Genomic DNA, 17,732 nt, shown 5'->3' with positions numbered 1-17,732 from the left:
CCCTTACTAGAATGCAAGCTTGCTCCGCGTAAGGGTGGAGAGGTTTGAGGCTTTGCTCCCTGCTCCCTTCCTAGGGCAGCATCAGCTACGTGGCCAGCTGAGCACCAGCCATGTACCATGCAAAGTGAAGTTGTTAAGGTCAACTTCTGGAGCCAGATGAGCTGTTAGAGACCTCCTATTCCAAATCCTTCGTTTTACAGATTAGGAAAATGAGACCCATTGTTCATAATTGAGACCTAAGTGACTTGTCCAAGGTAACATAAATAGTGGCAAGACTGTAACAGGCAGCCCACAAGCCCCCATATTTACAGTGCTCTTTTCAAAATAATAGCAACTCATTTTTTAAGCCCTTATTTATGTGCCAAGCATATAGCTGTTGTATATATGCACATTCTCTCTCCTAAATCTTAAAACCCTCATTTTACAAGCAAGGAAACTGAGGCTTAGGGAGGTTTCCTAATTTGTTCAGGGTACCCAGATCTGTCCGTTTCCTGACACCACGATAAGACCTCACAATACCACACTATGGCCTGTATTCTAGAAGCATATGGAAAGACAGCAAGATCTACAAGGGATGGACCAGACAAAAGGGCTCAAACCATGAGTGAACACAGTTCACAGGTCATGAATCTCAATCCCTGTTGATACTTAAACATGATTTAGAAAAGGCTCAAAGATAATAACGGTGGAAAAGATACAGAGTAACCTAAATACAGAACTGATTCATCTTCAACTTGTGTCCCCTGTAAAGCCAACTACTTACCCAGTTCCTATCTCCTCCACATGGCAAAGGCAGGCCATCTTTTCCCTACCGCTTCAAATGGGTTTATATTTTCTTTAATTCCACACCGAGAAAAGAAAGATCCCAGGAGAGATAAGAGTTCCTGCCTGTACATGACCCAACCTGTAAGTTTCTACTTCATCTGAAGACCTATTTGTGCCCCAGTGATTGACACTGTGAATGTCTACCCCATCGGGGGACCCTATCCCTACTCTGAGGAGCAAGAGTGAATCAGTTGGGTCGGGGGGAGCAATTCTGTGATCAACAAGTTCTGAGTTTCATGCTTTTGCCCGGAGCCCAGTGAGGCATCAGCCTCCCTTGAACTTGGACTAAGAGTGAGGATGAATTATTTGTCAAGGAAAATTAGAGTGCTTTTTGAAAAAATCAGCCAGAGGATGTATGAATATATAGATGCCAAAAAACTAGATGTCCTCTATAGGAAGACTGACAAAATGAAAGTAACACTTTAAAAATATTGGTGTGCCTACCTACAAACATGCCTATCTTATTTCCCCCCAGCCTCTCAGTATTCTTTTCTCCTCTAACCTTTTTGTTTTGATAAGTTTCACACTCTTACAATAAACACCCATATTCCCTTCATCAAGACTGACCAATTGTTAACATTTTGCCACATTTGCTTCATCTCTCTTTTATAAACCAGTGAAAAGTTGCAGACATTATTACACTTCACTCCAAAATATTTCTACTCAAATGTGTCTCCTAAAAATAAGGACATTCTCCTATATCATTATTAAATTATCATTCCCATAATATTTAATATTGATTTAATATCATCTAACATACATTCCATATTCAAATTATTCTAAATGTTTCCAAAATGTCCTTTATAGATTTAAAAAAAAATTTTAGATCAAGAATACAAACAAGGATGACACACTGATTGTCCTTCATCTTTAGCCTCCTTTAACTCAGAATAATTCCCCCAAGTTCATAGTATTGGCATATTTGAAGAGCCCAGACCAATTGATTGTAGAATGTCTCATGTTCTGGATTTCTTTGTTTCTTTATTGGATTCGATGAGGTTGTGTATTTCCCAATATATCGCATCAGGAAGCACATGATGTCATTGTTTCATTATGGAAGATGTTAATGTGTTGAAGTAGTGGTTACCACATTTCTAGATTAAGGTAGCATTTGCAAGATCTCTTAATTGAAACGTACCTTTTCCATTTGTAATTAAGAAGTAATGTGCTGGTGACACTTTGAGACCGTCCGTATACATATCCTGCTTCCCAACATGTCACTAGTGGTCTTAATATTGATTCATAAACTTTACCTGAACTATTACTTTGTAGGTTGCAAAATGGTGAATTTCTAATTATATTATTCCTTCTACATATATCGGGTAATTCTCTTAATTTCAATGCATTATAATTCATTACTGTCATTGTTTCATTAGTCTTTTTGATGCTCAGATTATCTCAAAGGTGGCCGATGGGACTCCTTCAAACTGCTCCTGTGTCTTTTTTTTTTTTTTTAAGATTTTATTTATTTATTTGACAGAGAGAGAATGTAAGTAGGCAGAGGCAGGCAGAGGGAGAAGGAGAAGCAGGCTCTCCACTGAGCAGGGAGCCCGACGTGGGGCTCGATCCCAGGACTCTGGGATCATGACCTGAGCCGAAGGCAGACGCTTAACCGACTGAGCCACCCAGGCGTCCTGCTCCTGTGTCTTTTTGACATTTCCTTTTCAGTTTTTAAGTGCATCCTTACTTTTCTGGCATAAGATGTACCAGCATCACCTCATTCTTTTCCTGCCCCAGACTGGAAAAAGCCATTTCTCCAAGGAGTCCAGGATCCTCTTAGTGGGGAACAGAATTTTAGAACTAAGCTCTCAGGAACTAGGGTTGAGATTGTGGTTCACCACCTCCAACTAGATCTCTTAGCAGATTAATCACACCCACTTGCTAAACCGAATGCTTGTTGGAGGTTTTTAAGACAGATTTTCATTTGATCTTGCCTTACCTCTTAGCAAGATTGCTCTTTGTAAACACCCTTTCAGTATTAAGATGCTCTGAGGTTTCAAAACACTGAGATTGTCAATCTAAGCTAGAAGGATTTTACTCAATTATATGCAGATTTAACTTCATGCTCACATGATCAATGTTCTCTCAGTTTAATGTTCTAGATAACTGGCTGGCAGATGGTAAGTGGGCAGTGATATGGTTTTGTAATTGGACTATGAAGGATGACACACGAGAAAACAATTAGAGGGAAAATATTTACCAAAGGTTAATTATCATTTTTTTTCCAGGTGCATTTAAATTCAGCCGTAGGAAGAAAAGGTACTTTAAAACAAGTACAGAACTTTTATTTTCTCTTATTAATGTTGAATTTGGAAATGTTTTTTCTTAAGCCCTTTTCTGTTTTAATTTAGACTTAAGGGCCTAGCAGGCAATTACTGCAACCACGGAAAACTAAACCCAAGTCATGACTACCTTATGTTTGTAGATTGCTTTAGAGTTGACAGAGCGCTTTCCCAGAGTCATTGACTCGTCACAACACACCTGTGAGGTGGGTGAGATTGCTCTGTCACTAGACAGAGTTGCCAAGCCCGAGTTTCAAAGGGGCAGAATGAGGACAAGAGTCAAGGATTAGCTCCTTAGTGGGGGGCAGGGTATGACAACCATCAGATCCCAGAGTCAATTTGGGAGTTCCTGGGGGATAGTTTACTGTTTTTACCAGTCATAATCCAAGTATCTTGCATAAAGAGGGTGTTCGGTATTGTCCTGTGGATGAAGAAATGCAGTATTCTCATAGGCCCCTGGGATCGAGTCTTGCATCGGGCTCCCTGCTCAGTGGGGAGTCTGCTTCTCCCTCTGCCCCTCCCCCTGCTTGTGCTCTCTCTCTCTCTCTCCCCCTCTCCCTCCTCCTCTCACTCTCTCTGACAAATAAATAAATAAGATCTTAATGTGCTTGTTTTTCACAGCCCAAGGTGGTGGCTTCCTCCCCACAGTTCAGCGACCCTCACCTGTATGTGTGGAATGTGACGGGCAACAGACTGCTGCACCTAGTGGAAGGGGTGAGGCTGAAAACACGGCCCGCTCAATGCACAGACTTTGTCAGCATCAAGAGACAACTGGAGATGTTGGCAAGAATGAAAGTCACTCACTACAGGTTTGCTCTGGACTGGCCCTCAGTCCTCCCCACCGGCAACCTGTCCGTGGTTGACCGACAAGCTCTGAGGTACTACAGGTGTGTGGTCAGTGAGGGGCTGAAGCTCAACATCTCCCCAATGGTCACCTTGTACTATCCGACGCACGCCCACCTGGGCCTCCCCACGCCCCTGCTGCACGGGGGGGGATGGCTGAACCCATCCACAGCCCAGGCCTTCCAGGACTACGCTGGGCTGTGCTTCCAGGAGCTGGGGGACCTGGTGAAGCTCTGGATCACCATCAATGAGCCCAACCGGCTGAGTGACATCTACAGCCACACCGGAAACGACACCTACCGGGCGGCGCACAACCTGCTGATCGCCCACGCGCTGGTCTGGCGCCTCTACGACAGGCAGTTCAGGCCTGTGCAGCGCGGGGCCGTGTCGCTGGCTTTGCACTCGGACTGGGCCGAACCCGCCAACCCCTACGCCGACTCGCACTGGCAGGCGGCCGAGCGCCTCCTCCAGTTCGAAATCGCCTGGTTCGCAGAGCCCCTCTTCAAGACCGGGGACTACCCGTTGGCCATGAGGGAGTACATCGCGCTCAAGAACAGGCAGGGGCTCTCGCGCTCCACCCTGCCTCGCTTCACCGAGGAGGAGAGGAGGCTGGTCAAGGGCGCCGCCGACTTCTACGCGCTGAACCACTTCACCACCAGGTTCGTGATGCACGCGCGCCAGAACGGCAGCCGCTACGACGCCGACAGGGACGTCCAGTTCCTGCAGGACATCACCCGCCTGAGCTCCCCCAGCCGCCTGGCTGTCCTGCCTTGGGGCGAGCGCAAGGTGCTGAGGTGGATCCAGAAGAACTATGGAGACGTGGATGTTTACATCACGGCCAGTGGCATCGATGACCAGTCTCTGGAAAATGATGAACTCAGAAAATACTACTTAGAGAAATACATTCAGGAGGCTTTGAAAGGTGAGGTTCGGGCCGTATCAGATAGTGTGAAATGACATTACCAGCTCAGGCGAACGAAAGAATGAGGGGAGAAGGTGCGTTAGTGACAGTGCCAGCTCATTAGGGAAAATCTGGCAAGTTTAGAAAAGTCTTTTTTAAAAGATCAAAAAAACACAAAACAAAAACAAATCACCTGCGGCCCAGGTGAGCTCCCCCAATTAAGCACTGTTGGCATTTTGGATTATTTACTCCCAGCATGTGTGCTAGGCAGTTTTAGTACAAGTGAAAGTTTTGTATCCAATTTTTTTTTTCTAATATCACATTGTTAGTGTTCCACGTCACTAAAATTGCCTTAATATTTTTTTTAAAGATTTTATTTATTTGAGGGAGAGAGAGCGAGCATGAGCGGGGGGAGAGGCAAAGGGAGAGAGAAAAGGAGAAGCAGACTCCCCGCTGGGCCGGGGGGCGGGGGAGGCGGGGATGCGGGGCTCGATCTCAGGACCCTGGGATCATGACCGGAGCCGAAGGCAGACACTTAACTGACTGAGCCACCCAGGTGCCCCGCCTTAATACTATTTTAATGGTTGCTTAATATCGCATCATATAGACATATCTTTATGCATGTAAGCATTCCTCTGTTTGACATGGGGTTTTTAATACTAAGAAGCAAGTACCTCTGGATATAAATCTTTGTCTTCATTTCTGATTATCTTCCTAAGAAGGACTGCCCACTATGGAATTATTGGGTCATATGTTACAAACAGCGGTTTTCATCCCCCTCCCCAAGCAAGCTATAATTTTTTAATACTTTTTAAAAATTCCTCAATTTTCTCTATTTTGATGGAAGCGAACAACAGTGTTTGAGAGTGTCTTACATAATCTTTGCAGTATTGCCTATCATTTTAAAAATACTTTTAAATGTTCATAATAGATTTGTTGAAGCAGCAAAAAGATCCCAGAAATATACTTATTTACTAAGCACCTAATATAGGCAGAAACTGTTCCGGGCACTGTTATCACCACTGAACAAAGTAAAAATTACTGTCCTCATGAAGCCTATATTTTTGTGGGATGAGAGTCAACAAATAAGATACATAGCTGTATGGAGAAAAAACAGCAGGGAAGAGGATGACCAGGAGCGGGTATAGGAGTAGTTACAATTCTAAGGCGTGGTTGGGGAAGTCTTCAAAGACCTGGAGGAGCAAGGCAGCAAACCTGTGCAGTTATCTGTGAAATGTTCCAGGTGAGAGAACAGCAATTGCAAAAAACCTAATGTGGGAGTATGCCTGGCCTGTTTGAGGCTCAGGAAGGAGGTAAAAGTGGTGGAAGCATGAGCAACGGGGGGAAGTAATCAGAGATGAGGTCAAGGAAATAGAAGCAGATCAGACAGAGCTTGGTAAGCCATTGTAAGAACTGTGGCTCTTACTCTGAAATCGGCAGGCTATGGAAGGTTTTAAAAAGAAGGGGACATGACCTAACTCACACTTTAAAAGAATCACTCTGGCAGCTTTTTGGATACATTGTAAAGGAGCAAGAACAGAATCAGGGAGGGTTGGAGTAGTCTAAGAAATAATGGGGGACTGGATTAGGTTATTAAAAGTGGAGATGGTGAGAAGAGGCTAGGATCTGGATTTATTCTGAAGGTAAAGTCAACAGAATTGGATGGGGGTTGTGAGGGGGGAGTGAAGAAACAATCTGTTTTGGTTTGAGCAACTAAAGGGTGAGTGGCCATTTACCAGGTCGGAGGAGACTGGTGGAACAGATTTTTGGAGTTGTTTGGTGTTGCACAGGTTGTTTGAGATGTCTATTAGACATCCAATTAGAGATGTCAAATAGGCTAATTGGAGTCTCAGGTTCCGCGGAGGTCTGGGGCTGAGATACAAATTTCGGAGTTAAGAGCAAGAATGGTGGGACACCTGAGTGGCTCAGTTGGTTAAGCATATGCCTTTGGCTCAGGTCCCTCATGGGGCTCCTTGCTCGGCGGGGAGCCTGCTTCTCCCTCTGCCTGCAGCTCCCCCTGCTGTGCTCTGACAAATAAATCTTAAAAAAAAAAAAAGAGCAAGAATGGTATTTAGAAACAATAAGGCTGGATGAAATCACAAGGCAGCAAGCAGAGAGGCCTGAGCCCTGAAACACTTCAATATTCAGAGGTCAGAGAGATGAGAAACCAGTAAGAGTGAATAGGAGCCAGTGCTGTAAAGATAACTAGAGGAGAGTATGCAATCAAGGGGGGGGCTTTTTTTGCTTAAGATATCAGAAGTTATAGCATGTTCATATGGAAATGACTCAATAGTGAGGGGTAATACATGAGAGAAGGGGAGGACAGATGGAGACGTCCTTGAGTAAACAAGAGAGAATAAACTTAGTGTATAGGTGAAGAGTCAGCCTCTTTCAGGAACATGGACAGGTCATCCATAGTAACAGAAGTATGGTAGTAGGTGGATAGAAGTGATGGTGGGAAATTGGAGAATTCTCCTCTGAGTACTTCAGTTTTTAAGTGAAATAGGTAAGAAGGTCATCCCTTCAAAGCCAGGATGACAGTTTGAGCAGAGGTGTGTATCACTCAAGTGACTAGGGGAAATAAAGCATGGTTATTGGGCAGCACCAAGAGCATATCTGAGGTCTGGAATCAGGCCAAACAGACAAGATTTTTCCGCTTGTGACCAAATGAACACAATGACAATAAGTCCTTTTACACTTTCGTGGCTCCAGTTCTTAAATTTGTTTTTACGCCCTGCCACCCCCAGGTGTTTTTGTATTATTTATGGATCAAAGTTTTACTTCAAAATTTTTTAAGCTTACACAGACTTTCACATTTCTATCACTCATAAAAGAATGTCAGAAAACCCTTTAATGACAATTGCTACTTTGAGTTTAGCTTATTTCAGTGGAAACTAAATTCTTACTCAGATATTTTATAGTTCATTTGTGATTAATGTTCATTTCTGATACTTTTCAGCACACCTAATTGATAAAGTCAAAATCAAAGGCTATTATGCATTCAAACTGACTGAAGAAAAATCTAAACCCAGATTTGGATTCTTCACATCTGAATTCAAAGCTAAATCCTCAGTTCAGCTTTACAACAAACTGATCGGCAACAGCGGCTTCCCTTCTGAGAACACGAGTCCTAGGTGCAGTCAGACTCAAAGAAACACAGAGTGCATGGTCTGCTTATTTCTTGTGCAAAAGAAACCATTGATATTCTTTGGTTGTTGCTTCTTCTCCACGCTGGGTCTACTTTTATCAATTACCATTTTTCATAAGCGAAAGAGAAAAAAAAATTGGAAAGCAAAGAACTTACAACACATACCATTAAAGTAAGGCCACAGAAAGTTCTTAGTGAAACGGATCCTGTTTCTGTCTGCATGATAGAAAGTCTAAAAATTCACTCCAGTTCCATATACTGGTAACTTATAGAAGACAATTTGAAATACTAGTGGTAACCAAGGTGATGACAATCAAGGTCTCTGCTGTGTGGTCCAAATGAATTTTCCGTTAGGTATTCACATCACTGAATTCAGTTCTTGGATGTGAAGATAAAGGCTTTACCCAGACAGTAAGCTATGAGGATTATCTGATACACTGCTTCAAGTTTAATGAGCTGTTATCCATCATTCTTCTCTAGCTCTCTTCTATAAATACCAATAGCTACTTATAACAAATTACTTAGAAAAAAAGTGCAACTTTTGCTAGACTCCACAGCAGAAATTTAAAACTCTTAACACTGGATAGTGATTATTCTGTCACTTCTAACAAGGTGCTTTTCCCCTTTAGAAAATACATAAGTAATGCTTATTTATCATCAGCTCCAGCATAGACTCTTAAGCACATAGATCCTAGTTTTTCTCAATAGAAACAAAAACCATCACTCATAAAACATGGTATTTTGTGAGGTCCCTCCTTGTATCAGATCTGATTTAAAAACATAACTTCCATAACTCAACTCATGGAAAGATCACAGGACTAAGATTAAGAAGATCTAGAGCCCCACTGCCTGTGGAGACAGCAGTCACTCAACCTCACAGTATGGCAAATTCCTCTTTAGACAAATTGACAGCATTCTTCCTCACTTGGATTGTGAGGCAAGGATCTTACATACTTAGGAAAGCTAAATATCCTAAAATGATGTAGTTTATTACCAAGTCATCAGAGGATATTATTCCATAAGACTTGCTCTCTCCTGTGGAGCTCCACTGTTCTGACACCAGTATATACAGGGACCTCTCACAAAGGTATAGAATGCAGCTCGATCTTGACCTTGCAACTGTGCCTCTTTGGATACAATTCACTGTTGATGGCCTGAAGGAGTTAAAACTTTTGCCATTGCGTCTTTTGAAGCTGGGATTCTTAAATCCGAACTAGGAGGTTAATTTTTTTGAACTCTTACGCTTAAGATTCATTCAGTGTATTCTAAATTTTAGAGGAAAAAAACCTGAATGTAAGCCCATTCGTACCCATTCTTTAGGTTAGTCAACATTTAAATTCACATTTCACATAGTAGCTAATCACTGTCCACTCTATCCAAGAATTTACTGAGTTAAAGGAAAGGTTTTTTGTTGTTGTTTAAAAAACCTTGGTAGGAAACTACCCTAAATGAAGTCAATTGTGATTGCTTTTCAGGTCTATATGTCAGAAGCCAAATTTTGTAGGTAATGGAGATTCTAATAGGAAGTTTCAAAGATACTGTAATGAGATAACATAATTGGTCAAGTAAATGCAAAAATGATGGGTAATCAGTTTGCTTTTTGGCTGGCCAAATTCAAACAGTAATTGTGGTTTTCTATTCCCTTTGCCCCCACTGTATCCACTCTCCCAGCTTTGGTAGTTTTTATATTATGCTTTTTATCTTTTCAAGTAATTTTTGTTATTTCCTCTTTGAAAACTCACATAGTTGGCCTAAGGCTATCCACAATTACAACTGGTTGTTTTAATGTTAACTATGTGGAAAGACTCATTTAAAACAACCACTTGGCTGGTTTTTTTTTTCTTTGTGCCACATGGATTCACTGACCCCAAAGTTCCAGTGAATATTCTTATAGGAATTTTCAGTTGAACAACTTACCAACTTTTTAACTTCTAATATCTAACATCTTGAATGCATATTCAGTCATAGGAATAACGAAGATTTAGAATTAAATTAAGATTTTGCTTTTCTGGTGTCTAAATATTACTTTGTGCTCTGATTAAAAAGTATCTTGTATTCAGTTTACCATTAACCTTCAATACATTATGCCTTTATATTTAGAGCTGAAGTTAAAACTTGTGTCCTTTTTCATATTTGTTAACCTTGCCATCAACTCCCCCAAATAGTCAAGTCCCAAACCAGTGCTTACAGTCCTTTCTAACACCTGGGAACCATGTTTTTAAGCCATCATCATGTAAGAATCCTTAGGTAAATAATACAAATCATGATCAATTATACTTACTATTCAGGTTTATCCTAAACTCATTTAAAAATTATGTCCTTTTAAACTGATAGCTTTTGACAGGATAATATTTTCAGAATTTAGGCCTGGGACTTGCTTGGGGGGGAGCAGGGGGAGACCTCTTAAAACCTAGTTAACTTGTGTTCTATTTTGTGTATGGTATTAGTTTGTATATTCAATGTTAACAACGCTGTCTTTGGCTAACAAGTCTGGTACATACAGAAAATATTACAACATAACCATGGTGTTTAAAGATCCTCTGTAAAATTAGGTGGTCAGTACATTTTGACTAATTGTTGAATTCTCAATGTAATTTATTCCAAATAAACTGGGTTTATGCCAATTTATATTCACTAACAACCTGGTCAATTATAAGAACCATAAAATATGAATGGGTCTGGTGTATGACTGGATTCTGCCCAATACTGCCTCTGTCCATCTCCCCAAGCTGTGTGCATCCTGGATAACTTTCTTTGGAGTATGTTTTCTCATTATAAAATGTGGATATCTAAACTTCAGAGTTGGGAAAATAACATACTAGTACTTATCCATTGTAGACACAGAAGACATGGAATTCTTCCCAGGGGAAACTAGATTTTCCCTTACCACATCCAACTTAAGTGAAAATCACTCCTTAGCTACAACCAGCCTGTTATCTTGTGAAGTCTCACCCATCACGTCAATTCACTTTGCTCTGTGAGAAATTACACTTACTCCCACAGCTACCATGGCCTGTACACCAACACTCTCAATTAGAACACCTTCATCCCTCTATAATATTGCCATTTGGAAACTTCTTCCTTCCTTAACCCTTAAAATCAGTTTTGAAATCCTCAATACCTTCCATAACATTTCTTTCCAGTCCCATTGGTATTACTGAGTCTTTATACTTTAATCTCCAACAATCTGGGTACCATTCACTCAGCAAATAGCTATATGCCAGGCATTTTTTTTTTTTTTTAAGATTTTATTCATTTGACAGAGAGAGACACAGCGAGAGAGGGACTACAAGCAGGGGGAGTGGGAGTGGGAGAGGGAGAAGCAGGCCTCCCGCCGAGCAGGGAGCCCGATGTGGGGCTCGATCCCAGGACCCTGAGATCATGACCTGAGCTGAAGGCAGACGTTTAACGACTGAGCCACCCAGGCGCCCCTATGCCAGGCATTATTGTTCCAGGTACTTAGAATAACCCAGTGATAAAAGATCCATCCTCACAAACATTACATTCTAACAGGAAAAAAAGCATACAATCAATATACAACAAAGTAAACTATATTACATTCTAAATGCTATGGACAAAAACAAGTGAAGCAGAAGGGTTATGTATGCTAGGATGGGGTTTAGGGGTGAACACCATTAATAGGCTGAAGGCAGGCTTGCCTCACTGAAAATGTTTGACAACAGACTTGAAGGTTAAATTGCCACTCCAAAGGGACAGAACTTCTGAAGGAAAGGTTTTAAGGCAGTGGTACTAAGGAACAGCAAGGTCCGTTCAGCCAGTCTATCAGAAAGGTTGAGAGAGAGTGGAGTTTGAGAAAAGCATTCTGGCTACTGCTGAAAACAGAGGAGAGGAGCAAAGTCGGAGCAAAGTTGACCAGTTAAAAAGCTATTATACTAACCCAAGCAAAATGTAGTTTTTCATTTTCTGTATTATAAAAAATTTCAAAACTTTATATAAGTAGGCACAATGAATTCCCAGTTTAAAAAAGTATCAATTTATAGGTTAATCTCGGTTTCACTTAGAACCCCATCCAATGCTCTCTCCAATCCCACTTCAAATATTTCAAAGCAAACTATAGTTGATCATTTCACCTATACTTCTTAAAAACTTTGACCAAAGATTAACTCTGTAAAATATCTAGTTGGTTCATTTAAAATCAAGATCTCGGTAAGATCCATACGTTCCAAATGGTTGCTCATTTTAAGATTGAGAGAGCGAGAAGAGCACAAGCAGGGGTCGGGCAGAGGAAGCAAGCTCCCCGCTGAGCAGGGAGTCCAACGTCCGGCTCGATCCCACGACCTGAGCCAAAGGCAGATGCTTAATTGACTGAGCTACCCAGGCACTCCCAAGTCCTTAAACATACCTTACTTTGAAGGCAAAGCCTACACTTCCCTAATGGATTTAATGTGTAGCATGCAAGAGAAATCAAGGTTGAATGTTTTGCCTGAGAAACTGGAAAGCTGGAGTTTCCATCAAATGAGATGGGGAAAACTGAAGAGGTTGGGGGCAACCCTGCTATGTTAGTTCAGTATGGTAACACATTTGAAAGTGTGACACATAGAATTAAGACTCTGGAAGGGTTATCAGTTTCTAAAAATATCAAGGACTAGCATGTGGGAGTAATGGCTGAGGTAGGGTAGAATGAAAATTGAGGTATCTTGGACACAACGACGTTAATCACAAACACAAATTAACCTTATCACTTCGTTCCACCCCTCCGCTGCTTTTTCCACAAGTTACCGGTATACAGACAAGTGACTCAAGCACACTTACCACACAAATATTCAAATGTATGCCTCTGCAAAATCAGATACCCTCAGGATCTCTCCCAAAAGTTCTACATCCAATGATGAACAGTCACACGGTGTTGCCGGTCACTGGTACTGCATTCCTCTTGCCTGAAATGCCCTTGATATTCCTTCAAAAAACCAAATTCAAGCCAATTCTCCCATTAAGTTTTCCTAGAAAAACCTCCTGTTTTATTCCTTGTTACTGTTCTTAGCACACTACAATTTGCTTCTGAATGGTTTAACTGCCCAATAGTTGGAAAAGATTATTGGTTTAAGAAAAAGCCCCAGGGGCCCCTAGGTGGCTCAGTTGGGTTAAGCTTCTGCCTTTGGCTCAGGTCACGATCCCACGGTCCTGGGACAGTGCCCTGCACTGGGCTCCCTTGCTCAATGGGGTCTACTTCTCCCTGTCCTTTTGCCCCTTCCCGTGCCCACTCGTGCTCACTCACTCTCTCACACAGTCTCCCTCAAATAAAATCTAAAAGAAAAAGGCCCAAACCAGTATAGCTTTTATTGCATCTTTAAAATATCACAAATAAGTCTGAAAAATCATCCGGCATCTTGCTGTTTCTGTAGATGGACAACTGTAAAAAGAAATAAAAAGATCTGTCAATTCCCATCAATACCCTCCAAAACAAGTTCTATTCTAAATAATCTAAAACAAGTTTAAGATTCTGACTTACTAGTTCATAGTAAAAATGCATGTCACTTTTCTTATTCTGCCATTTATTGTGTTCCAGAATGTAACTCATTTTCTGCCATTAAAACTCCAGTTTCAGACTTAGTAAATTAAGACCTCTAAAACTAAAGCAGTAAGGAAACTTACAGACACTGCAAGAACCTACCTCAGATCTTATTCATCAGCCTGCTGAACTGTTCCTTTTTCAGAAACATAGATACCATCCAAAAATTTTCTGATATCCTTGTTTTTAACAGTTGTGGCTTGCTGAATCAAAGCAGCTATTAACAGTAAAAAAGATAAGGAAATTACATTACCAGCCAAACTCATCTTAAAATAAAAGGATTTTATTATATGCCATACTTAAAGCCTATTATTTTGGGGGTAGTTTTTTACTTAATTTCACAAATGAAAATGCTCACCAAATGAGCAGAATACCATGTATTCAACTACAAGATTTAAACAAAATTCTATAGGCATAATTAGGCATAGTAAACATACAAACCTGAGTTTGATACAAGTTCAATGTCATTTCCTTCAAGAATTAACTCATCTTTTTGGGCTTGAGATACAGAACAAGCAACACCTAAAAAAGGGAGAAGGCATTCACATAGTGTAAACATAAAATCAAATCTGTACAAAATAATTTAAAAACATTTAAATTAAAGTAGCACCTTATTCCATTTACAATTCCACAGAACAAATGAAACTTCTTGAGATTCTGATTTTACAGGACCTGACTTAACCTGGGCAAAATCTTGTTTGTGTTCCTGCTTGAATGAATCTGTTCCAGAGTAGTTAAGACTTTCAGTGATTCAGGCAAGGAGTAAAGACAGTATTCAGCTAATGCAGTTTAGCTGTTCACAGCTTTGTTATCAAGTCTTATTCCTAGGACTCTATAGATTTGGTACCTCTCAAGTTTCTTTTTTATATAAGGGTTCCCATTAAATGCTGTTAACCATAGCTAATACCACACAGTATTTCTGTAAACTCATTAAATGGTACTAAGAATTCTTTCTTCCCACCCCAGTGGAACCAAGCATCAAGAGAGCACTAAGCTTTAAAATTTTCTAATGTTGGGGCACCTGGCTGGCTTAGTCAGTGGAGCATGTTGACTCTTAATCTCGGGGTTGTGTAGAGATTACTTAAAATTTTTTTAAATAAATATAATTTTCTAATGTCTAAAAAAAATTAAAAACAAAATGTGCTTAATGTTTACTATGTTATCAAGAACTGTTACAAGTTTTAACTCATTTAACCATGAGATGTTCCCAATTTTAGATGAGTAAAATGAGCTAGAGAGGTACATGATTTGCCCAAGGATGATAGGAGAACTGAGATTTGAACCTAGACAATATATGTTTTTGTTCTGTTTTTTAAAGATTTATTTATTTGACAGAGAGAGACACAACGACAGAGAGGGAACACAAGCAGGGGGAGTGGGAGAGGGAGAAGCAGGCTTCCCGCTGATCAGGGAGCCCGACGCAGGGCTCGATCCTAGGACCCTGAGACCACGATCTGAGCCGAAGGCTGACGCTTAACAACTGAGTCACCCAGGCGCCCCTAGGCAGTCTATGTTATTAACCACTATTCACATTTTTTTTTTTTTTAGGATCTCAGTTTGCAAAGAGAATTAAACACAGCTAACACCCCCTGAAACTACTCCAATGCATAAGCCTTTAAGAATCACAGTCAGTACGAATACAATATAAAACCTTAACACCAAGAGTTATTATAAGCATAATCAAAATGCACAATTCTGAAATAAATATGGATTTATAGCCAACCCAAAACACATCTTCACAAGTAAACATTTCTAAACCGTATCTAAAAGGTACGCACATACCTGGCCTCATCCGAACCCTGCGGATGTATTTCTCACCCAAGAAATTTCGGATTTCAACAAGAGAACCATTCTCCTGAATAACAACGTTGATGGGGAAGTGAGCATACACAGACCTCATCTTGTAACGGAAGCCCTGTTTAAGTAAACAAACTATTAGCAGACCTGAGCAATTTGAGACAAATCCAGTTTTCAAATTTTGTAGGATGCTTACATTACTTATAATTTAAAAATGAAACAATCCTCACATAGCACTCATTGTCAAGATTTTGTTAACAACGGTCACCTGCACCAAACCTTCCAAACTGTATACATAAAAATGTTTGATTCTTTTCAGACTGTTTAAGGAAGCATTTATTTTACTATTTCCTATGACCACTGTAAACAATGCCAGCTTTTAAAAATGAAAACCCCAAAGCCCTTCATCTTGAACACTAGACTAACATTTACTGAGTTACTAAGGTATACCAGATGACAAGAATTCAGACAGGCCCTCTGCCCTCAAGGAACTTAGCCTGGTAGTAAGGGTAAATAGGGGAAACATGATCCAATAGGCTTATAATGGAGTTGAAAGGTGCCATTATGAGGTGCACTCTGAAAGGACTGACTTTTAATGCAAAGAAAAGCATTTCAGCAAAGACAGCAACATGAACTTTATCTTAAAGCGGGGGGGCGGGGGGGGAAGGAAGTATAAAGAGAATAGTGACATCATATATGCTTTTAGGGAAGTAGACAGGGAGCACAGAAAGGAGATCCAGCTTTTTCTATCCCTTCAAGAAGCGGCATGCCAACAAGAAATCAAAGCCTACCTTATGTGCTACATTTTCTACTAAAAAACCAACAAAAAACCCCAACACCACACATCCTGAAGCTGTGAATTTTGTGGGGGAAAAACAAAACAGAACAAAACACCATCAGTCTAGTATTAAGACTGTATGGTCTTTACTCACATTTATCACTTCATCTTAAAGACCCATGGATGCCTATTATAAACTGCCAAGATCACCTTTCCAACTACCTCGATGAATTACAGGCATAATCTGTGTTCTGCAGTAGACATTTATGTTGCATACATACATTACAGCTGAAAAACTTCCCCTTCCAAACCGAAGCAGTCTGATCAATCTGCTTACCAGTGTAACGCCCTTGATCATGTTCTGTACGTGACTACAGATAGTGCGAACAGTAGCCAGCTCTTTTCTATTTCCCCACCATTTGTCAACTCGGAGCTGTGACAGAACAAAAACTTTGTATGATTCTTTCCAGTAATAACTAGGCTTGAAAGAAAAATCCACTTATTCATGGAATTACTCCAGATTCAGCTATTAGCCCTAATTAAAGCAACCACATATAAAGCCCTCAATCATTACTTTTTACTACTATACATCACAGGACCCATTTCACAAGGGAATGTCAACCCAGAAATACTGATTTTTCAAATTGCATCATACTTCACTTGTCTAAATACAGTATGAACAGCATACAACCCTGACACTACAGCAACCAAATTCGGTGCTATTAAATCACTACCTTCCAAAGAAACAGTGAATGCGTCAAAAAACCCCGTATCTCACCCTCTTCTTTTTCTTTCCAAGAAGACTGAGTTCTACATTGATGTGATTGAAGTCCCTTCGCAGGGTTCCTCTGGGTCCCTTCACAATAACTGTGCGTCCCTTCAGAGAGATGTCGACTACGAGAGAACGTATTTGTGAGGCCTCGGAACAAGGTACAAAGCAGGCAGTAAAGACGTGAGAAGAACACAAACGTCAGGTCTCATACCATTTTCTGGAATGTCGACAGTCTGATTGCTGAGAATGGTCTTCATTCTGAAACACAAACACCTGGGGTTACGAGGCCGGCGCGGGGCCCGTTTGCGGCCGCACCACCCTGCGCGGAGCTCCACTCCTCCCGGAGCCTGGCAAGCAGAAACCCGCGGCCGGACACAGAGCACCCACCGGGAGCACAGCCCCCTCTGAGTCCCGGCCTGGGAAGAGCAGCTCCTAAGCAGGTATTATGAGCACAGCGGGCGAACTCCCGCCCGGCACAACCCTAGCAGCCCTATTACGGCGGCGCCAGCCCGGCAAGGCTGAGGGGCGGGGGTAGGTCAACAAGTCCAATACAGCGCTCGAATCCCAGGGCCACCAGATCCATATGGCGCTCGCCACGCTGGGGAACAACCAACAGAGACGCTCCGAGCGCCAGACTCGCGCCAGTGACCTTCCCCGCGCCGATGGCTTCAGATTCCCAAAACCCACAAAGTTCAGAAACAACCTCACCTCGCAGGAGATGCGGCAAAGAGAGAACGTCTTTCGTCATCACGTTCTTGTAGCCCGTAAGGCCCCTGCGTATGACGTCACGAGCGCGCGACGCTACCAGGCGAAAGCAGCCAATCGCGGAGCAGCTCAAGTCCCGCCGGGTCAGTGG

At 41.5% G+C, this 17,732-nt stretch overlaps 2 protein-coding genes across 2 annotated transcripts in view; one reads left to right on the top strand and one right to left on the bottom strand.

Moving 5' to 3' along the window:
- KLB (klotho beta) overlaps window positions 1–8,229 on the top strand; it is a 33,471-nt gene extending 25,242 nt beyond the window's left edge. Inside the window, exons 4-5 of the mRNA XM_021701667.1 lie at window positions 3,729–4,872; window positions 7,811–8,229. Of these exons, the coding sequence (XP_021557342.1) occupies window positions 3,729–4,872; window positions 7,811–8,175 (1,509 nt within the window). The 3' untranslated portion in view covers window positions 8,176–8,229. The remainder of the gene's footprint in view (window positions 1–3,728; window positions 4,873–7,810) is intronic.
- Window positions 8,230–13,278: 5,049 nt separating this feature from the next.
- RPL9 (ribosomal protein L9) lies at window positions 13,279–17,640 on the bottom strand. Its single transcript, XM_021701550.2, has 8 exons — window positions 17,585–17,640; window positions 17,088–17,134; window positions 16,883–16,998; window positions 16,442–16,537; window positions 15,312–15,444; window positions 13,971–14,051; window positions 13,632–13,746; window positions 13,279–13,370 (listed from the first exon to the last, which is right to left on the bottom strand). The coding sequence occupies exons 2-7, from the start codon at window positions 17,131–17,133 to the stop codon at window positions 13,640–13,642; spliced, it is 579 nt and encodes a 192-aa protein (XP_021557225.1). The 5' UTR covers window position 17,134; window positions 17,585–17,640; the 3' UTR covers window positions 13,279–13,370; window positions 13,632–13,639.
- Window positions 17,641–17,732: the final 92 nt, after the last annotated feature.

The sequence above is a fragment of the Neomonachus schauinslandi genome, chromosome 2 (assembly GCF_002201575.2).
Source record: "Neomonachus schauinslandi chromosome 2, ASM220157v2, whole genome shotgun sequence".
Lineage (NCBI taxonomy): Eukaryota > Metazoa > Chordata > Mammalia > Carnivora > Phocidae > Neomonachus > Neomonachus schauinslandi.
The sequence above is the reverse complement of the archived record's forward strand: the minus strand, read 5'-3'. Positions and strand labels throughout refer to the sequence as shown.